The sequence below is a fragment of the Delphinus delphis genome, chromosome 9 (assembly GCF_949987515.2).
Source record: "Delphinus delphis chromosome 9, mDelDel1.2, whole genome shotgun sequence".
Taxonomy (NCBI): domain Eukaryota; kingdom Metazoa; phylum Chordata; class Mammalia; order Artiodactyla; family Delphinidae; genus Delphinus; species Delphinus delphis.
This window is the reverse complement of record NC_082691.1, coordinates 8,767,459-8,790,637: the sequence shown is the minus strand read 5'-3', so window position 1 is coordinate 8,790,637 and position 23,179 is coordinate 8,767,459. Positions and strand designations below refer to the sequence as shown.

General features: G+C 52.4%; 1 protein-coding gene across 3 annotated transcripts in view; it reads right to left on the bottom strand.

The window, feature by feature from the left end:
* TNS3 (tensin 3) overlaps positions 1 to 23,179 on the bottom strand; it is a 224,677-nt gene that overhangs the window by 177,274 nt on the left and 24,224 nt on the right. For 2 of the 3 annotated variants that reach the window (XM_060020131.1, XM_060020132.1), the window contains exons 1-2: positions 9,837 to 9,994; positions 2,329 to 2,440 (exon numbers count right to left, since the gene is read on the bottom strand). In XM_060020131.1, coding sequence (XP_059876114.1) covers positions 2,329 to 2,440; positions 9,837 to 9,914 — 190 coding nt within the window. In that variant the 5' untranslated portion in view covers positions 9,915 to 9,994. Of the gene's footprint in view, positions 1 to 2,328; positions 2,441 to 9,836; positions 9,995 to 23,179 lie in introns of those variants that run through there. The other variant, XM_060020134.1, reaches the window with a different exon arrangement.

The following is a 23,179-nucleotide window of genomic DNA, read 5'->3' as shown; positions in this document are numbered from 1 at the left end:
TCTTGGAGCAGAGAAGCGTGGGCCACACAGGTCACGAGACGGCACTGCACAAGGCCGGACCGTCACCGCCCTGCCGCCCTCCCGCCCTTCCGTGTTGGGCACGCACAGGGTCCTCGGGGCCAAGGCGGCCCCAGGCAGCGCAGCACCCAGTGGGATCCTGAGATCTGGCTGCCCTCCCCCAACAGAATTCCAGAGGGTGCAGAAGCAGGTGCACGCACAGCCACGTGCCATCCACACCACTCCGACAGGCCCCTCGGTCCTCCCTGACATCTCACGCACTGCACACTAAAAATGCCCTAAAACAGACCGTTAAGAGCCAAAGGATAATCTGGGACCCCTGCTGGCCCCTATGGGCCCGGGGAAGCTGCAGGACAGGGAGGGAGGCACAAGCCCGGACGTGCACTCTCACGCCAAGCCCTGGACGGTGCTGGGGGCCGTGAGCATCCTCGGGACCAAGCAGGGAGCCAGGCCCTGGCCTGAGAGGAGAGCCTGGCTGCTGGGCACCGCCGTCTCCAAGCTGGTCAGATCTCACTGCTTCTATTTACTTTGAAAAGAATAACTGTTTCTTGTAGGTGGTTAGAGCAGAGGCACTGAGATTTTAAAAAGGACATTTGGGCCTTAGTCAGCTCGGGCCTCAGCTGTGCAGAGACGAGAAGGAAACTGGCTCTCCACAGAGACAATCTGTCACAACCAGGCCGTGTTAAACGTATGTGGGAAACAGAGCCCTTGCGCCTATGGAGCTAAACCACCGTCACTTGTGCTCATGACCTGCACGTGTGGACGGCAGCCAGCCAAGGACCCCGGGTGTCACCCACGTGGGAATCGCCCATGGCACATTCAGTTGGGGGCATTGAGGAAAAAGAATCCTCACAGCAACTGCAAAGCTAAGTACCAGAACGTGGGCTAAGCACCTCACACCCGTCTCATTCGGACCTCGCACCAGCCGTCCCGAGGAGGAATGGTTACAACCCACGTCATGGACTCACAGCAGGAGACTTTGCCCCTGACAGGCTCAGAGCACCAGCTTGTGCTCCTAGCCCAGCCACGTCTCTGTCACACCCTCCTCTACGTTTCCGTGTGTGTGCATATGCGCCTGTGAGCACGTGTCCATGTGTGTTTGCACACGCACACGTGTGTGTTCGTGTACGTACACACCCATGCATGCCTGCTGATGTGGGGAGAGGGCCCGTGCTGAGGAGGCCTGGCGCTGGATCCATGTCCCATGTGCACCTCCACAGGTGACCCCTCAGCCCCCGGGGCCCGGCTCACCCTTTCTACATGGAGAGGAGACACCAGGTCCCGTGAGACGGGCTGCATCCAGGGACAAGGTGAGAGGGCCATGCACTCTGAGAAGCAGGTGTGTCAACTTTGAAAGAGAGACCCCTGGGGGGCCGGGGAGGGAGGGGCCTTCTGGCATCCCCACGAGGCCGCAGCGGGGGAAGGACAGGTGGGAGCTGGTGACGTGCTGACGGCACCAGGGCACCATCATCACTGACCGTGGAGGGGCCCTTCAGAGGAGGGGCCACAGCTGCCTCCTGCCCGCTCTTGGGTCCCAACGAAGTGTGACCATCGTGCATCCTTCCTCGAGGCTGCCCAACCCCAAAGCAGCCATCAGGGACCATGTGCCAGGGTGTCCACACGGGGGAAAGGGAGCCTGGAGGCAGCCCTGAAAACGTTCTACGGAGGAAATCCTAAACCCACCGGTGATGAGAAGCCCCGGAACGGCCCAAAGCCTTCTGCCAGGTCCCGCAACCTGCCTCCACTCTGTGACACAGAACCACGGTTCTAGGGTTCAAGGGAAACAAGAGACGTCCTGCTCACATGTCCCTTAGACAGATTTACTAACGTGAAAGCACAAAAAGTAGCAAGTTGCCTTGATTACCTGGGGTTTGAGCACCAAAGAGTGAAGCTGGTGGCTGTTTACCGACAGGAGCAATGCCTGACAACACGCTGAAAGGGCAGTAACGCGATGACCCTCACTCAAAAGAGCCAAAAGTTTTCATCTGTAAACTCTGGTAAGGGATCAGAAAGTAGAAAAACCCGAGCTCCCGACACTACAGGGCAGACGGAAGGTACGTCATGAGCCACTCATTGCTGCGCCCTCTCCCACAGGACTAGCTTTGCTCTTGCTGGAAACATTTCTCATGAGTGCCTATCTGTGTAAATATGGTCAGTCCCGGTCCAGTGAGGACAGGGGGAAACTCAGGCTGAGATGGGGAATTCCGTGATTTAACTTTTGGAAACTCCTGAAAGAAGGTTTCATTTCGGTTTTTTGTTTGTTTACTTGCTTCGGTTTCATCAACATGGGAACGATAAACGCGGACTCACCTCGGCATGAAATCCCTTGACCTTCGATAATCTGTTTGCAAACCCCACAGACTCTGGCTTTTTTAAAGGCCTTGTTCTTAAAACTGTGCAGACTCGAAGTTAATTCTTCTGGCTGAAAAAGTAGAGAGAGAAAGTGTCAGCTCTTCCCTTCGTGGTCCGTTTGCTCTTTCTTTTCCCTTTCAGGAGATAATAAATCCAGCCGAGTTGGTGAAGGGTTGAAACAGGAACTTGACCAGGCAAACACAAAAGAACAAGACAGCACCCTGCCAAGGCCGGGATCCCAGGGGCCTGGGATGCCCCGTCAGCACGCCCGGTGCCAGGGCCCTGGTGGCGGCCCACACGCTACCAGTTCATAATCGCCTGGGTGAAGGGCTTATGTGATTGCGTATTAGCTTACAAACTGCAGGCTTACAGCCACTGCTTCTGTGACAAAGGAATCCACATGCATTCCCAGAATCTTAACGCTTCTTCCTCTGGAAGAAACGATCAGCAAACAGCACAATTATAGCAGAGGTCACTAACCAACTGGCCTTCCTGGCCACTTAGCCTCTCTGAACTGCTGTCCCGAGGAGAAGCTGTCACCAGACCAGGGTGACAAGATAGCAGTTCCTCCTTAAACCTGGTACAGAACTGAACCCATTACACACACCGGCACTGGGACGAGGGGAAACACACACGCACCAAATCCGTGTCTGTAGCGTCAAGGCTCACAGCTGTGCTGAGGATCTTATAAAAATTCAATTTGCCTTCGAAACCAAACACCAATCATATTCCCATTTGCTGATATGTGACAGTGTATTCTAACATAACCTGTATCCACATGGACTCACAGAGGCCATGACTCACACCAGAATAGCTACTAAAATTCATTAAGATGACATGTTACCGAGAATGGGAGACAAATGGTACAACTACTTTGGAAAACGGCTTGACAATTTCTTATACATATTTTTAAACCTACACCAATCTTATGACTCAGCAATTCCACTCTTACAGACACCAAGATACATACGTCCACAAAGACACGTGCAATAACGATCAGAGCCACCTTATTTAAAACTGCCCCAAACAGGAAGTAACCCAAATGCCCATCACAAGGAGCCTGGATAAACAAACCATGGTATATTCATAAAATGGAATATCATTTGGGTATACACAAGAGCAAGCCACTAATACGTGTAACATCACGGATGAACATCAAAGGCATTATTACGCTAAATGAAAGAAGTCAGACACGAGCACACAGTGAAAGATTCTCTTTATAGGGTGTTCATGAACAGGTAAATTAACCTATCTAGTGCCTCAGAGGCAGGAAAAAAATTAGGTGAGCTCTACGAATGCCCCAAACTCCTACATGGAGAAAGCTTCCAGGATGCAGAGAGGGAAGGGGGAACCAGCGTACTACATGGATTGAAGGAAAGGAGTTAAGAATTCAGGCTGCGGCTTCCCTGGTGGCGCAGTGGTTGAGAGTCCTCCTGCCGATGCAGGGGACACGGGTTCGTGCCCCGGTCTGGGAGGATCCCACGTGCCGCGGAGCCACTGGGCCCATGAGCCATGGCCGCTGAGCCTGCGCGTCCGGAGCCTGTGCTCCACAACGGGAGAGGCCGCAGCAGTGAGAGGCCTACCGCCAAAAAAAAAACTTCCTAGGATATACAAAAGCTGAAAGCTGAAATAATCTATCACCAGCTGACACGTACACAAGACATGTTAAAGACAGTCTGGGCGAAAGGAAAATGATATCAGATGGAAATACAGCTTTACACAAAAGAATGAAGACCACTAGAAACGGTAATTACATGGACAAATATGTAAGATTTTTCACTTATTACTTAAAACTCACTAAAAGAAAATTAACTGTTTAAACAAAAACTAATAATGATGTGATGTGAGGTTTAACATAAGTAGAAGTAAAATTTATGATAAAATAGCACAAAACTCAGGAAAGGAGAAATGGTAGTATTCTACTGTAAGGTTCTCATAATACACGTGAAGTAATAACACTATCACTTGAAGGTAGACTGTGACAAGCTAAAAAAGTATAATATAAACCTTAAAGCAACTACTAAAATAATGAGTTATAGGTAATAATACAACAAAGAAGATAAAACAAAGTTATTTTAAAAGTTCAATTAACTTAAAATGATTAAAAAAAAAGAGAAAAAGCTGTAATAAAGAACAGGTGAGAGGAATGGAAAACAAGTAGCAAGATGATAGATTTAAACCTCACCATATTAGTAATCACATTCATGTAAATAGTTTAAATCTCTTCATTAAAAGGCAGGGATTGTCAGATTATTTTTTTTCAAAAAAGACAAAGGATAGAAAAAATATACAATGATAATGTTAATCAAAGGAAAGCTGAAATGACTATATTAATAACAAAGTCGATTCTAGATTAAAGAACATTCCCAATGATATAGAAAGGCACTGCATAATGATGGAAGGGTAAAAGCAACAAGAGAGTATAACAAACCTGAACAGTTATGTATCTAATAACAAAACTTTCAAAACATATGAAACAAGAACTGACAGAATTGCAAACAGAGATAGGCAAACATACACAGTCTGAAATTTCATTACCCCTTGTTATAGACTGAACTGTGTCCCCCAAAATTTCATATATTGAAGCCCTAACCTCCAATGTGACCATATTTGAAGATGGGGCCTTTAAAGAGGTAATCAACGTTAAATGAGGCCATAAGGGTAGGAAACTAACCCAAGAGGGCTGGTGTCCTTATATGAAGAAGAGACACTAGGGAAGCTTTGCACACAGAGGAAAGTTCATGTGAGGACACAGTGAGAAGGTGACCATCTACAAACTAAGGAAAGAGGCCTTGGGAAAAACCAAACCTGTCAATACCTTGATCTGGGACTTCCAGCCTCCTGAACTGTAAGAAAATAAATTTCTGTTGTTTAAGCCACCCAACCTGTGTTATTTTATTATGGCAGCCCTAGCAAACTAACATACCCTTTCTCAATAATTAATAATTATTTTTATCAATAATAATAATTGATAATTATTGCAGAAAATAAGGATACATAAGCTTTGAACAATATTATCAAAAACTTGACCTAATTGACATTTATAGAACATTTGACCTAACAGCAGCAGAATACACATTGTTTTCAAATGCATATGGAATATTTAGCAAGGTAGACCATATTCTGGGACATAAAACAAGTCTAAATAAATTTAAAAGTATTCAAGTCATACTAAATACGTTCTCTGACCACAATGGGATTAAATTAGGAATCAGAAACAGAAAGATCTCAGTAAAATTCCCCAAGTATTTGGAAACTAAATAACACACTTCTAAGTAGTGCATAAGTCGATACATCATAGCTAACTGGGTTTCTCCCAAGAATGCAAGTTTGGTTGGTTTTACATTCAAATGTCAATCAATTAACTAAAACAAAACAAAACACAACAACAACAACAAAAAAACCTCTTATAAAATCTAACTTCCATTTCCTGGTAAAAAAGCCAGATAGGAATAACAAGGGACTTCCTCAACTTCATAAAATTGTCTATGTAAAACCTACAGCAAACATCATACTTAATGATGAAAGACTAAATGCATGCCCTTTAAGATCTGAAACAAGGCAAGGTTTTCTGCAATCAATATTTCTATTTAACCTTGTCCCAGAAGTTCTAATCAGGCAAGAAAAGTAAATAAGAGGTATCCAGTTTGGGAAGGAGAAAGTAAAAACTGTCTTTAATCACTGATGACATCACTGTTTATGGAGAAAACGCTGATGAAATCTATGAAAAAGCTCCAGAACTAACAAGTGAGTTTAGCAAAGATGAAGGATACAAGATCAATGAATGTACAAGCTGATTGTATTTCTACATACCAGCAATAAACATCCAGAAATTGAAATTCGAAAAATATTACCATTTATATTAGTATCAAAAATATGAAATACTTAGGGATAAATCTAACAAGACTGCAAAAGACCTCTAAACTAAAAACCACAAAACACTGTGGAAAGAAATTAAAGAAGATATAAATAGATGGAGAGATACACCATGTTCATGGGTCAGAAGACTCAATGTAATTAAGACACAATTCTTCCCATAGAATCTATAGATTCAACAAAATCTCAATCAAAATCCCAGAAGGTTCTTTTTTTATAATTGGCAAACTGATTCTAAAATTCATATTTAAATGCAAAGCACTTAAAACTCCCAAAACAACTTTGAAGACTGCACATATTTAAGTGTACAATGTGATGTTTTCTATATTTTGAAAATGTGTCTTTAGTACAAAAACATTAAAGAGTTTCAAAGAAAGTATGTTCTTGGGATTCTACATAACTAATAAACATGAGGTACTGAATGAACACCTTGAATCCTAATTTTCAACAAAGCAAACGCTCCTCTGATACTGAAAAAAGGAAAAGCAAATACGCAGCACACAGACCACAACCCCGTATTCCTTGACCAAAGGCTGACAAGGAGAACCCCATGTGCAACTACTAATGGACTGGAATTGGCAGAGAACCCTTTCCGACATGCCATTCCAACTTTAAAGCATGCTTTGCCCATCCCCAAACTTTCCCCTGCTATTCAAATTGTCTAGAATGCTGGTAACTTCTAGTTTTCTATTGTGACCATTTCTAGTCCCACCCTCCCCCAAGTCCTTCCTGACCACTTCAAGTCCCTCAGCAACCCTACAGCAGTCTCATCACTCAATCACATATCCCCTGGTGTCGATCTTGTCAAGCCTGTCAAAGGAGGCAAAGTGTCCTGCCCCAAGCAGCAGTCTTCTCGCCGGTTCTGCCACCTGCAGTACGAGCTCTATGACCCAGGGCAAGTCATACCTCTCTTCAAGGGAAAGGATACCGCCCCCTCCTACCTATTAACCAAGCTACTGTAAATAGTCAAATGCTACGGCAGGTACCAGTTATGAACGCTGGCCGTCTATGGGAATCACTTGGGCAGAGTTTTTAAAACAGCGGTGACTAAGCTCCACCCCAGACCAATTAAAACAGATTATCTGGAGGTGGGACCAGACGACAAATTTTTTCAAATCTCCTCCAGGGATTCTGAGCTGCAGCTGGGACTGAGAGCCTCCACGACATAATGGACCACACTATAAGAAGCTATTCCTCCTACGTGGTAAGGCACTGTTATTACGTGCTTGTTCACATGTCTGTTTCTGGTTTTCTCAAGAGACGGTATACTGTTTGATAGCAGGGCTCTTGTACTCCATGCCTATAAAAGAGGGACGAAGGTACCGCTATCATGAAGTTCATGACACTGGCAGGGCCCCTCTGCACTGTAACCACTGTTCAACAAACGGGGCACCAGCATGCAAGATCAAGACCACACAGCCAACAGATAAGGGATATGGGCTCAGACCCAGTCTCCACCCGGGTCTCATGCTCAGACAGGAGTCAGCATTCAAGTAGCTGACAAACACAGCCCTCTATCGTAATCCCGCAGCTGGTACATACTCGCCCCCTCCCTCATATTTCAGTTACTTGTTTACACGCCTTCTCTCCTGTGTCATTTCCTAGAGGCAGGACACCAGGCGCTTATCCATGTGTCTTACGAGGCCCCTGCACAGTGCCTGGCAGACAGTGAACCACGGACCCTCAATTAATATTTGTTGACTGAATGAACTGGCCGTATTCTGTGGGCCAGCGGGGTAGACTGTGACCTTTTATTCCTTGCAAATACCTTTATTATAACGAGGGAGAAAGAGGCACTGTGTTCCTGTGATAGTCTTGCGGGCTGGGCGACAGCTAGAAGCCTGGAGGAAGGAAACAGCAGAGGTGCTGTAGGGAGGCCGAAGCCATTTCAATGGCTGGATGGCGGAGGAATTCATTTCAGATAGTGTAATAACATCTGCTCACGCTTCATCTGTACATAACATCTCCATTGTGAAGTGAGCCTAGACAGGATTAGACTGCCTTTGTTTTCACCTGATACTGTGCTTTCATTTCTCCCAAAGAGGCGGGGCCAGTGAGTGCAGGGGGGAGGGGGAGACGGGGAGGGGGGAGGGGGAGGGGGAGGCCAAAATGCTGCAGCATTTAGCAGGCTCAGTTCAGGAATCTAAATTGCATTTAATTGTTAGGAGCAGGCAGTTGGAAGGGTAGAGAGCAAGGCTGCGGGTTCCACAAGGACTCCCTGAGGGGTTCAGGGTAATTAGTGCCGGTCTTGATTGTGAGGTCTCTTTTTAGAAAGAAAAATCTCTGCAGAATTGAGCGAGTTTAAGTGCTCCACAGCAGCGCAGAAGGGTAACCTTCTGCTCTGCGAAAATGCAAAACCTCACAGACCTCTCTGCTAGGTTCTCCGGGCTAATGTTCCGGAAGCAACAGTTACCCACACAAAGGCTAAATTAGCACAATCCAGCTATATTTTCCTTCCAGGAAAGAGGATTTAGGTGTGGGTTTTCATACCTGGAAGCTTTCAGTAGCATTCTGGGGGGGGGCAGATACTGAGCAAAAAACACCAAGCAACTTGACTCTGAAGTTAAACGCGAAAAAAACTTCCTGCATAGGCAGAGTGGACCTCAAACCTCTGGGGTGTTCCTGCCCAGAGATGTTTCCACCCACCAGCAGCCACAGGACCCAGGGTACAGGGACACCCTCTGCATACCACACACTGTCCCTAAGCTTCCCAGCAATAGTGTTTGTTAAACTAAAAACAGAATGCAGCACAACTCAAAGTGATATGAAGTAGCTGACATTTTGACAAACTCTCACTCCTCAGAACCTTACATAAATTTCCGGGAAGACGAATGCAATAAATGCCTAATTATTAGACTCAGAGAAAGGACTGCTGAACCTAGTAAGGAACCGCCTCCCGGCATCTGCTCTGTTTAATTCAAACGCCATGGAGGACCGTCCCAGGACCAGGTATCGTTACATGGCTCTGGTTAACTTACATTTCTGCAACAATGCTAGTGCACCCTCACATACCCATAGAGCTAAGCACCCTCTTCCTTTGCAAGAAACACAGGCTACGAAGCGAGTCCGCGAAATTGCCAATGTCCTACTTCCATTCCAGGAAAGGAGTCCAAGGAAGTGTGTTCAAGAGGGAGTTGAATCAGAAAATTAAGCCAGAACTGTCCCCCACCCCATGTGGGCTCACCAGGGCGCCGCCGGCCTCCCACCAGGCAAAGCCCTGCTCTCCCTCTCTCTTCCTTTCCTGCGCAAGTAACACGCGCATACACGGGCACACGTGGGGGGACACGCGCGCGGAAGTGCACACGCGCGCACAAACAAGGACACACGCGCACTCGCGGACACATGAGCACGCGCAGAGACAAGGGCACAGGAGTGAACGAACGTGCACGCGCAAACAAGAGTGCACGGGCACCCGTACACACTTGCACGTCGGCACTCAGACTGGGGTACGCGGGCACACACACGCACACGCGCACACCAACCCAAAAGTGCCCCCACCCCGTCCCAGCGCCCGGCGCGCCCGCGTCGCCGCTCCCAGCACCCTGACCCTTGCTCCAGCGCCCCTCCCCCGTCCCGGGGCTCCCACTCACCTGGCGCCGGTGCCGGCGCACCCGCGCCCCGCGCGCGCACCCTCCAGGCGGCCCGGGTGTCAGGGCGCGCAGCCGCATGGCCGCCCTGGCCCGCGGAGAGCCGGGCCGGGCGAGGAAGGCAGAGGCAGGCGCGGACACCTCTCCGGCGGCGGTGCCAGGCAGGTATGCCTCCTGAGCCCCTGCGCCTCGGCGTCAGGAAAAGTTCGACCCCGTGAGCCCCGGAAAGAAGCGGCCGCCAACTCCAAGTCCACTCTGCCGTCAGAAGTCAGATGCCGGGAACAAAAGCCAGAAGAGTGAGCGCACGGTCCCCCGGCGCCCCTCCATCTGACACGAATTAGCCCTCCCTCCCCCACCCCAGACGCAGCTCCAGAGAGGAGGCAAAAGGCTTCTCAGCCAAACCCGGGAAAAGTGGAGAAGAAACGCCTCCTAGGGCAGGGCTGGGGGGCAAACCTTCCATTGCCCTCCGTCGCCCTCCGCCCTCCCACTGGATTTACCCCCGCCTCTGGCTGGAGTACAGCTTGACTAGGATTTCAGACCTCTCCAAGAATGCAGGCCCTGGGGCTTAAAATCAAAACCCGCAGGCTCTTTGCCTTCGGGGATTTTAAAATCTTGTATACTGTCCAGTAAACCTGCATCTGTAATGGTCAGTATCACTGGTAATCTACACTGCTAGCAGTGGCTTTGGAGTGCAAAGAAGGAAAACTCTCATGCAGAAAGGCCTCTTTCCAATTTGCTTCTTCAACTAAGGAAAGCAAGCATTAGCAGCCTTGCCAAAGAGGGTTGAGAACCAGGTAGAGGTCCCAGCAAGCTCAAAGTGAACGGTTATGGCGCCTTGCACACCTGGGGTCTGGGATCCACCGCACCCCTCCGTCCCCTTCCCATCCAGAGTGCCATCCAGCTCCCAGCAAAGCACAACCCGTTTTCCTCTCTGGGTCTGTGATTTTAGAAGGAAATGAAAAGCCTGTTCTTAATGTTTTTTTAAGGAGATGGAGGTGACTGGGATGGTGGGGTCCAGGTGTCACACGAAGAGGTAGTCAGACACCTGGAAAGTGGAAGGGTCACTTCGCCTGAAGGACAGCCCAGAGGGGTGGGTGGGCATGATCCACAGACAGAATGGCCCTGTTTCGATGCCTGTCAGACCCCACAGGACTGACTTGTCTTGGGCTGGGGTCGTGGAGCAGTGGATCTAAGCTTTCCACCATGGAAAGCTCTGGGAACCCACTCCTGGGAAATGCTCCCTTGATCGTGGACATGTTCGGCTGGGGCCACGTCCTCCCTCCCGTGGGGTCCTGTAGAGGAGGTCCATGCACAGTAGCACATGGCCTCGGGAGCTGAATGGCCTCAGCCATAGCGGAACTGTGTGCCCTAGTGGCTTGGCAGGCCTCCACGCCCAGCCCAGGGTGCGATCCTAATGACCTGTGTTGGTGTAACACTTCAGATCTTCAACTCCGCTTGCAACTCCAAATGTCTTAGCTTCGGAGAGCAGTCTGGGTGGGCTAGACCTGGGCCTTTATGGTTAACACATGTGCGAATTCCAGCCATCAATTCAAAGGCCAGCATTAACCTCTCAGGTTCTGGCACTGAATACCCATCTTTCCATTTCTGGGGTGGAATAGCAAATCTGCTCTTCAACTTTCAAACACATACACACACACACACACACACACACACACACACACACGAAACAACAGGAACACACCATTCTGATTCCTTGCCTGGCAGCCACCCATTCATTCTCATTTCCCTCCATCCTTCAGATAAGATGATTATTCATCTGTCTCTATAGTCATTTGTTCGTTTGTTCATTAATTCATTTTCTAGATTCATTCATTATTATTCACTTTTTCTACAGAGTAGTTGAACTTTAGGTTTTGCAAACATCTCCCAGTGCTATTTCTTCATAGGTATCCCTCACCCCCATGTGACTGCAGGATCCCTAAGAACGCACATCTGTATCAGCTTCATCTGAGTCCCCAACATCTAACACAAGATGGAGCCCAGAGCCGTGTCTGCAAGCTGAGCTAGAAGCACATGATTCTGCTGTCGGGGGCGCGCGATGCAAACACTTCTTCCAGACGTCAGCTGGATCCATCACCAGTCTCACCCATGGAACCAGCAGAAGGAACCTGAATCCCAGCAAAGAACAGGTAACTCCCAGAATGATAAAGCTCCTTGAACTCGAGGACCGGGCTCCACACTCTATGGGGCCCCTGGAAATGATGGTCCTGAGCACCAGAGCTCCCAGGCCCGTGGCTGGCAGATTGGAAGACAAACAGGTGTTTCCACAGGGGACATCCGAATCTCCTCTCACTTGATCAAAAGGTACATCGTTCAGAAGATTCCCACACTTTATTACTAATAACCCGTCAGATGCATGCGACCACACCTCACAGATAATGACAACAAAGTGGGAACCAGGGACCAGAGACAGTCGTCGGGCTACAGCCCAGACCACCCCAGCCCAAGCGAACTTCCCCAAATACAAAACTGGGACCCCTGTCGGATGCCCCGCTTTGCCAGCCGGCCCCCTCTCTAGCCCCCTAACCCTCCACCCTCCTGCACCAGCCGGCCCCACCCACCCCCAGGCTTCTCCTGCTCTGCGTCCCTCAGAGGCAAGCTGAAGTGTGAGGGTTTGAGGCCAGCTCAGCCTAGGGGCCCCAGGGGACCCCAGGAACCAGGGCAGGTACGGAGCCAGCTACTCTGGCCTCTCCGGACTCACCCACTACTGTGCTGCCAGCCTGGCCTGCCCCTGGTAAGACGGCGGTCCTCCCTGATTCTCGCGGGCCGGACCGCCTGCCTCTGACTTGCGGCTGCACCGAGTCCCCAGCGACAAAGGAGGTTCTCTGTGCACAGGACGGACTTCAGGGGGCCCGGGTCCAGACCGTGCGGGCAAAGCTCCAACGCCAGGCCTCGGGGCTGCATCACCAACCCGGGCTGGGAACCCAGACTGGACTGGGGACAGAAGCCCTGCGGTGAGACCGACCCTAACACGGGATGCGAGGCTGGCCCATCCAGGACCCCGGGGTTCTCGTCCGACTGAGCGGAGGGAGGGCTGCTGCCACACGGCCCCTCGCTCACACACTCACCCAGCCATCCCGGAACGCTGACGAGCAGCCTGTGTGTGCCTGACGTCACGGGGACTCCGGTGACGAACGACTGCAGAAATATCTGCATGTGGCGTTATGAGGGGGCACTGAGCCACTCAGGGGACTTTCGGGAAAACGGGCGACGGGTGGGCTGAGACCTGGAGGAGAAGTGGACAGGAAAAGAGCCGGGGGACCAAGCACTGTGCATAAGGCAGGGTGTTTGCGTGAACTGAAGCACAGTGTGCGTTCGGGGCGTGGACCCCAGGCAGGCGGGCAGAGGCCGCATCCTAAGGGCGGGCATGGGGCTGGTGAGCTCGGTCCCGGAAGGAGTGGAGAGGAAGGGGACCCTCAGTGCAAGCCAGGGCCTGACCCCGAGGGCAGCGGGAATCTCTAGCGGTGAGCGGGAAGGAACCACGTGAACACCCTGTGTCCTGGGGACCACCTGGTGGTGAAGGGGTTTACTAACACGGAAAGGAAGAAAATGACAGTGATTGCTGTGTTGGGGGACTGGAATCGGATGCTGGTGTAACTCGTGGTTTCAACGTAGAGACACAGATACTGACAGAAATCAAAACTGATGCAAATGTGCACACGCACATGCACACACACCCATGCACAAGCATGCACCCATATACACACACGCATATATACACTCCCCAGCTCTGTCCGTGGTGGGTGGCCCGAAGCGGCCCCCAACAGTAGTGGTTACATCCAGCACCCACGTCCCGGTTTTAAAGTACTGTTTCCCAGTAAAAGAAATCAGGGCTCCTTGGAGACATGGCTGGTTTCAGATCTGAGCCAGGGATACTACAAATGAACCTGCAATGTTTTTTTTGTTTGTTTTTGCCAGAGGGTAAAGGAATGCTCCCAGAATGACGGGGCTGCATCACCAGGGGACTGGAGTGGGCTTGCAGAGATTGCCCCTGGCCAAACTTGGGACAGCTTGAACATCGAAATAAATAGTGATAATATTGATTATAACCCATTCAATTAAATAGGAATTCATGAGTCCTACTGATAGAAATAAATAGCTAAATGAACACACTGTGGGTCTGATGAGACATAGATGCCTGCATGGTGTCAAGGCACCTCCTGACCTGGAGGGACGAGGGCAGGAGAGGGCGGCAGGAGACAGGTGGAGGGGGCGGGGTACGGAGATCGTGGAGGTTTTTAGCCTCTACTCATTATGGGAACTCACAGAGGAGAGCCATGAGCCACCATTCTGCCCCGTCTTTGGAGCAGAACTCTTTGGAGAAGATTCACATAGCCTCAAAGCATTGTCCCTTATTTGTTATAAAAGGGAAAACAGCAAGTCTGCGACAGAGCCGGCTGGCCATGCCAGCCTGAGCGACCGTGGCCTTCGATGGGACACACCCACCATGAGAGCACGGCTCTACCGTCGGTGCTCCTGCAGAGGCACAGCCTGACCCTGATCTTGACCAGGTATCACCAGATCCGAGCGAGGGACACAGGGGCCAAAATCTGGGGTCCCTGGGAGCTGAGCGTGGATGGTCCATCTGCTGGCTAGATACACCCTCATTCCCAGCCCCAGAGTCTGCAGTGGGGGTCACCAAACACTCCGGGCAAATGACTCCTGTCTTCACCCCTCCATCCCCATCACACAGAAGATCCGCCACGGGCCGGTCACACCCATCCATGGCTCTGTGACTCCAAGTGCCAAGGTGTTTCCAAGAACCACCTAAAGCACTTTCAAAAGCACTTTGCTTCTGGTAACAAAAAAGACTCTTGCTTGAGCTTTTTTTAATGCAATCCTTTTTTTAAAAAAATAAATTTATTTATTTTTTTGTTTTGATTTCTGGCTGTGTTGGGTCTTCGTTGCTGCGCGCGGGCTTTCTCTAGCTGCAGCGAGCGGGGGCTACTCTTCGTTGCGGTGCGCAGGCTTCTAATTGTCGTGGCTTCTCTTGTTGGGGAGCACGGGCTCTAGGGCGCGTGGGCTTCAGTAGTTGTGACGTGTGGGCTCAGTAGTTGTGGCTCACGGGTTCTAGAGCGCAGGTTCAGTAGTTGTGGCGCACGGGCTTAGTTGCTCCGCGGCATGTGGGATCTTCCCACACCTGGGATGGGACCCGTGTCCCCTGCATCAGCAGGCGGATTCTTAACCCCTGCGCCACCAGGGAAGCCCTCTTGCTTGAGTTTAAGGAGCTTCTGATACCAGTAAGCTGTCGCCAGCTCTCATCTGCAGAAAACTCCATGCTTCGCTTTCTCTCCTGGTCAGAAGGCAGGGACACCAGTCATGCTGGCCCTGGAGGCCCAGGGATCATCTCTAGAGGCCGGCCTCGCACGTGGGCCCCGCACAAGCACAGCCCTTGGGCGAATCCTAACTCTCAAGACCATCCGCCTCCACCCCTCCCCGCTCAGCCGGCCCCTGCTCCATCCCACACCCGGGAGGGCAACAGGACACAGTGGGCCTCGAAGGCACTGGTCGCATTTCAGTACTTCCTGACGACACCCAGGAGCCCCATGAGTCCATCTCACTGATGGCAGTAGGGCCTGTTCCTCAGACGATGAGGGAGCGCAGGATGGGGCACAGGACACAGGGGAAACCAAGTCCCCAGGGGATCCAGGGATGTGGGGTGAGGGGGCAGAAGACTGCAGAGCCAGCGAGCAGAGGCACATCACCTAACCCGGGGACATCCTTGGGGCAAGAGTCAGGTTAAAGGTGCCACATGTTGGGAGCTGGATCGGCGAGGACAGTCCAGAGGACACAGGACTGTAGGGCTGTGTTCCCACTCCAGGTTTTGTCCCCCACACCCCTCTGTGTCTCACCAAAGTCATAGTAAATCAACCTCAATGAACCTGTACCATGAGTCCCCTGACCTCACGGGAGGTCATCTTGTCCAGCCAATTAAGCCAAAATGTCTTAGTTGGCTACAGAATTCAAGGCGACTCCCAGCCTGAGCTCACAAGCCCCTCCCCTCAAGGGGAGTCCTGCGGCGGCGACAACGGCGGCCCCGTGGGGTGGGCGCACCACCCAGGGACCCAGATCCTCGGGTGCGTCAAGTGCGGCTCTTCACGGGCACGTCTCGTGGCTCCCTTTCAGGACAAGGGGACCTCCTCGGCGTACCGCTTTGGGCCGACGCTAAGAAAGTGAGAACTGGTTCGCATTTCCCCTCCACTCTCCCCTTTCACGCGTTTCCTTCCCTCGCCTGCAAAAAGCACAGAAAACGTGCTTCCTCTACAAAAATCAGCCTCCGGTATGTGCTTTTCCCCCCTTTCCTGCTCAAAAACAACAACTGTTTCATTAAAGAACAGGCAGAGAAGAGCAAAAGAAAGGGATGGATGAAAAGGCTGGCGCCTCCCCCCACCCCCGGCGGTTATGTCCCCCTGTCCCAGCCATTCCTCCTCTGTCTCCTTGTCACCCCTAGAGAGAAGGAAGGGGCTAGGGAGACACGGCTGCTTCCTGGCGGGGCGGCAGAGGCATCCTAGCTGCCTCACCTGCCCTGTGGAGGGAGACAAGGGTGCGGCAGTGAGGATAAGGGCAGGGTCTGTGGAGACACCAGCAAACCACGGGGGCCCTGGCTGTGTGCGCTCCTGCCCGAGCGGACACCAAGGCCTCGTACTCAAACCTAAGAGAGGAAAGCGAACCCCGCGCACCATGTTCCTGCCTCTGCCCTCACAGGCACGGAGGACATCCTCCCATCCTCCCACCTCAACACGGACAGGCTCCCCCTGCTCTGGGGGAAAATATCTGCAGGAAGGGGCAGGGGATTGAAATAATAAATATCAGACTAGTGCATTAAGTCGAGTTTTCTCTCTGCACGCCGAGAGGACCCCACCGGGAGGGAACTCTAAGCCTGGAGGGCCCTCTGCCCTCCGCCAGCGATTCTGGTCTCTTACACCAGAATCTCACACGCGGAGACCTGCCCAGGGTCGCAGAGCTGAAGACCCCGAGCCCCCAGGCCCCAGTCCCCACGTCCATTCTCAGACCTCTGTGGTTTCTGACAGTGTCCCGGACCTAGCGGGGGCCCCATCCTAGCCTAGCTAACCTCAGGAAATGGGCCAGTAGAAAACTGGTAGGTGGCCTTCGTTTAGTACTGAGGGGAGATGAGCGTTGAGGACAACCAGAGCTTCCTCCTCACTCGCCACCAGGCATCTCTGCACCATCCCTTGACCCCAAGTGCAAAGAGACCCCCCAGAATAAGCTCCTAAGCAAGACCTTGAGACCCACAACTTTAAGACGCATTCTGCTGCTTTCAGCACAGAACACCAGAAGTGGAGAGAGAACGTGCAAGTCCGAAGAGAACAGACATGGCTCACCTGGCCTTTTAAATTCCTCCCAGTATAGACAGACCTTGTTTTGATTGTACTTCGAAGCTACTGCATTTTTCACACATTGAAGGTTCATGGCAACCCTGCGTCGTAGGTGATGGTCAGCATTTTTTAGCAATAAAGTATTTTTAATTAAGGTATGTCCATTGTTTTTTAGACATAACACTACTGCACACTTAATAGACAAGAGTATAGCGTAAACGTAACTTTTATACTCACGGGGAAACCAAAAACTTCATGTGACTCACTTCATTGTGATATTCGCTTTATGGCCATGGTCTGGAGCCAAACCCGCAATATCTCTGAGGTGTGCCGGTACAATCAAATTGAAATGCTTCAGAGAGGGTTTCCCCTAACAGAGGAAAATCTAGGTCATGGTCAGGTCTGGTGATGGGCCGCAAAATGCCAGCAGTGCAACAGACAATCTCCACTTCCCACCCCCTCCAGAAACGCCGGTTCTGCGGGGGTATCATCCCCATCTGTCGGCGACCAGCAGAGGCTCTGGGAAGTTTTAGCCTGGTGAGCAGAGCCAGCCTCCCATGGGTGGTCCCAAACCCAAGCCATTTCCCCAGGCGGGGTGTGAGGATGGAGGGGCCACACCTGGCCTGTCCTTCTGCTAGAACACAGCAGCCGGGCAGCCCTCCTGTCCACTTGGCCCCAGCACATCCTCCCCCGGTGTGCCAGGGAGCTGGCTCCTACGAGGAGGGTATGGTTGGAAAGGAGACACCGACAGAGCGCCCTCTGAGTCACCAAGCCTCATCTCTGGATTAACCCCAGCCTTTTCCTTCCTCCATAGTTCTCCTGCGGACCAAAAAGTCCCCAGTATTCCCTGGCTTTGACCAAACCTGGCTAGACCACATCTGGAACTCTGGGGAGGGACTCTGCCCATAAAAGCGCTATGCTGCCTCCTCCGAGATGGGCTGGACCGAGGTGGGCTGGAGAAACGGCCGCAGAGAGCACCTCGGGGCACCCTGGACCCGTTCTACTCCTTGCTGTGTGTCTGCGAGTTTATTAGTCACCACTCTGGGCCTCTATTTCTTCATCTGCTAACGAGAATGATAAACTCACGACTGACCTCAAACAGTTCTGTGAGTTTCCCTCCAGATGATGCCCAGAGAGGCTTTGGTACGGTGCCCACTAAATATTCCTTCTTCCCCTGCTAAAAGGGGTCCCTGCACAGCCAGAAGAGTTTGGGGGACTAAGTTGAGAGGCCCCAAATAGACAATGGGAAGATAGCATCACAGTTTCTGAGAAAGTTGGGCTGTTTCCATCCATATGAACAAGTTTTGACTATTCCTGAAGTTGAAAAAAAGCAGACCTTGTTTCTGTTTATTATTGTCACTGTGAACCGGTGTTTGTATTCCCGGGCCGGGGTGAGGCAGGCAGGGTTGGGTCCCATCTTGCTCTGGGGAAGCCAGGACTTTAGGGTGACTCCCCGGTAGCTGGGTCACCCTCAAACTCAGTAAGGCCATGACGAAGCTGGGAACACACCTGGCCCAATCAACGTGTTCTCAAAGAGAGCGAATAACTAAATTCTCTGATCTGAATCCTGGCCAAGCAAGTTCCCCAGCCTAGTGTGATGCTCTTGACTTGAAGTAATCTCTACTTCACCCAAATCATGCCCCAAGATGCTCCGGCATGTGGAAAGCACGTTTCCAGTAAATAACGCTGCTCGCTGCAACTCAGAAAAAAGAAACAGCAAAACCTCCATCCATGCCCAGAGAGCAGGAAGCACCCACCCCACACGAGGGGCAGAGCCTCAGCCACTCGCCTAACCAGCGCCTTGGTCTCCTGCTGGCTCCCAACCCCAAGAACAACAGCCCCGTATCAGCCACTCTCCAACAGCCCGCGATGGGCCGGGTGGTGGGTTAGCTGGTGATTTCTTTGTCAGTTCCCAAATTTGCTGAAACGTCAGTCAGGTTGCATTTATAATCTTTAAAACTTAGGGTTAATACAACTTTTATAACTTATAATTTTAAAAAGTTAACGTTATAAGTTTAAAAATATATCCGTAGCACAGTACTGACAATCCTCTTAATTCTCCTTTTTTTTTTCTTTTAAGTTATTCCAGTTCCAGTCCCACCTGACCACTGGGGCTTCTCATCTGGTGTCTAAACTAGCAGCAGACACCTGTCCGTCGAGGTCAGACAGACAAGGGACACTGCCTGGGCCCTGTCCCATGGCCAGCTTTCTCTGGGCGTCCCTAGGCCCTGCACCCACTCACAGCAAACTACACATGTCCTCCCGGGAGCCAGGCTGTACGGGACACACATTCCTGGCGGAATGAATGACTGTAAATCAATAAAGACAGACGCCAGGTTTTAAGGCAACGGTCACTGGAGGCCACACCCTGTGCTCACAGCTGGGCTGGGCCTTGGAACCTGTGGCCTCATATCTGCTGCCCTTTGATTTCTGAGTAGCTGACGGACAATGATTCACAGCGCCCACGCACCCAACCTTCCATTCATTCCCCACAGTTCACTGCGTGGGAGGGACAGAGTTGATAAAGCCCGCTAGAAGGAGATGGTACCAGTGATGAGAAGGCGAGGGTCGGGGCACTGGGTGCCAGGCTCAAGGTCAGACTTGACTCTGGAGAAAATGAGGAGTCAGAAGTTGACAAGCAAAGGGGTAGGAGGGGGCAGAGGGTGGGGATGGGAGGGGGCAGACCTCCCGTGAAACGGGCCAGCAGAGAGGGGAAAGGTGTTTCAACCAGGACCCTGCTGGTGCAGCAGGAAAAATGGAGGCTGATTCCGAGGGGGTCACAACCACCGAAGCTGGGCTGGGAATTAAGGGGGAAAGATCCAGTTTGGTGGAGACGATGAGGGGTCTGCGTAGGGCCGGGACCTTCAGAGGTCATCAGCACTCACTGGGGGACTGCAGCTTCAGATCTTAGATGTCTGCAGTCTCGGGTGGGATGGGTGCGGATGGGCCCCCGTAAGCACGGGTGCAGGGCTCTGCTCGCTAGCTCTCCGATCTCCTCTATTACGAGTATGGGGTCTCAGGGCCCACCTTCTGTTCAATCAGCTGGCCAGGTCCACTGCGCACCCACTGTGCATGAGCTTGGGAAGGCCAAGGCCAGGGATGCAAGCCAAGGTCACTGCCTGCAAGGAGCGCTCAGCGTGGCCTCGGGAAACCTCCCTAAGTGGGTGCTGCCGTCCACCGCCCTCCACAGTCGGCTCCCAGCGGTGCTTCGTTGCCCCGTGCACACCAGCACGCAGAGCCTGGTGCTCCCGGCAAATCAAATGCAGAAGAACGTCTTGACCCTTTGCCCAGCTCGCAGGAGGTACACCTGGAGGACGGCAGGTGCCCGCACCGTGAGGCCCTCCGAGCAGCCTTGACTCTCGCTCCCCCGCGGTCAAGCCTCACCAGCGTTTTCCTCCCTGTGCTGACTCCCCAGCAGACACAAGAGGCTGCCTGACGCCCATCTTTAAAGATGGCCCTCCTGGGGCCCGCATCTCGGCCCATTTCCTAATCCCCTTCCAGGGAAACTCCTTCAAGGGTTGGCTGGAGTCCATGCCCACTACCCAGGGTCCATGCCCAGGGTCGACAGCCAGACTTCCCTCCCCATCCACCCAAACTGCCCCCCAGTCCCCACCTAGCTCGCGACACCCAGCCACCGACGCTGCTCTTCACCTGCCCCAGCTCTCAGCTCACCTGGCTGCTTCCCACCCGCCACACTTCCCTCTCCTGGAGTCCATGCCCCCGTGTCCTGGGTACCTTCTCTCTCTTGGGGCCTGCCCTCATCTCCCTTGGAGAGCTCTTGTCCCCTGGGCACCTCTACATGTCCTGGGCTCTCCTCTGTGCACGCTCCCCCCGCAGCTGTCCCCTCCAACCCACCCTATCGTCGCTGATGGCATCCCACCTCCCCTCCAGGCCTTCTCTCCCGACCTGCTGAGTCCCGGGCATCGCTAGCTCCACACCTCCACCGGGCCGTCCCCTCAGCATCATTAACCTCAGCCCTCCAAGTCAGAACTCTGGGTTTTCGCCGCACAAGGACCACACAACCAACGTGTCAGCAAGCCCTACAAAACAAACCCCCAAAAGACCTTGCCCTGGTCTCCATCCCCACCACCCCAGTCCCCCCATCAGCAAGCTGACTGGCTCTCTGCGTCCACAGGCCCTGCCTTAAATAGGAATCAGGACTGGACAAAGCTCCAGCACAGGCCACTCCCAAGCTTCCACAAGGACACCTTTAACCAAAAAAACCCCAAACTTCTGACCCTGGGCCCACAGACCATTTTTGCCAACCCCTGCCCACCTTGGACCTGTTCAACTCCCCTGCTCTTTTCCCACCTGCTGGGCTAGCTGCTGCCTCAGGACATTTGTACATGCTGTTCCCACCACCTGCAACTCGTGTGGCTTACTCTTCTCTTCCTTCAAATTTTTGCCAAAACGTTACCCTCTCCGAGAGGCCTTGCACAACACCTGAGGACACAGTCCTCCCACCTCGGCCCATACTCGCTCCCCCTATGCTGTCTTGTTCTCCTTCAGTATCCTTATGGCTACCTAACTTCCTGTCCCGGGGGGCAATGTGGATAGGTTTACTGCCTGTCCATCCAAGAGGGCAGGGACCCGCGTGCCTGGCTGGCACAGGGTTCCCTATGCCTGGAACAGCGCTAAGTACCAGCTGAGCGATGAATGAATGAACGAATGAACGGTGCTCCTGAGGGCCCTCGGCAGGCCCCTCCCTGACCCCTTCAGGGCTCCCCACCTCCCAGAGCCCAGTCGCTGCGTGTGGCTCCTCCCGGCAGAGGGCGCCCACCCCGCGCCTGGTCTCCTCTCTCGCCTCCTGCCTTCCACCCGGAGGCCCTTCATCCCAAACACCCACACGCGTCTCCCTGCGGGGTCCTCTCAAGGTGACGTGGGTGACGTCCGCTGGCCCCCGCCCATTAAGTGCGTACAGCGCCCCGCGCTCGCCGCCGCTCCAAGCATGTCACGCGTCACCGTGGGAAGGCCCGCACCTATTTACTGCATGAATGGGCAACGGAGGCCAGAAACGGGATCAGGGACGCCGCCAGGGCTCCCGCCCAGCAGCGCCCGCAGGACAGCTCGGCGCACTGCCCTTTGCAAAGTGAAGCACGTAGGGCAAGTCGGCGGCAGCCAGACCACAGGGGTCCTGTCCCAAAGCAGGAGAAGCACAAGACATGCTTAGGCAGCGACTCCACCACCACAGCGCATGCAAACAGAAATCTCCGTTTCTTCGTGTAAAACAAGCACATGGCGGGCGATTCCACGTCCAGGAACGCATTCTAAGTCACTGAGCACACAAGTAGATCGATTTAGTTGGAAGGCCCTTCATCACAGAAGTATGCACAGCAGGAAAAACCGGACGCAGTTTAATATCCAACAAAGTGCCTAAGGCAACTGATGGCACTAACAGGCCGAGGAATCTGTAATAGTACACCGTCAGAAAAAACAGCAATCAGATGCGTGTTCATTGACGTGGAAATAAATACCCAGGATAAATTAACAGAGGTACAAAAGAATGCAAGTTTCTCAGTTTTGATCGTTCCCGCCGGTCTTGCCCCGCTCCCAAGGCATCTCGCCACTGCAAAGGACAGCTGGCTCTGGGGTGACGGAGATCATCGTCCAGGTTCATTCCCAGCCCAGGAGTGTGAACTTACTTCGCAAAGCGGCCTCCAGGTGAACCCCAGGAGCACCCCCGAGGCCCCTGGCCCTCGAAGGAGGCCTCTCTTTGCAGTCCCCCACTGCTCTTTCTTGACAGACGAGCAGGGCCCCCTGTCACCCAGCAGACAGACAAACCCAGGGCCCAAGCCTGGGCGCCGCTGGGTCCTCCCCACGTGCACATTCCCCTCAAGACCCCGGCCATGTGTCCAAGTGCTGGCGCTGGATGCCAGCAATAGAGCATGAACACAAAAAGGTCCCGGGCTTCCCTGGTGGCGCAGTGGTTGAGAGTCCGCCTGCCGATGCAGGGGACACAGGTTCGTGCCCCGGTCCGGGAAGATCCCA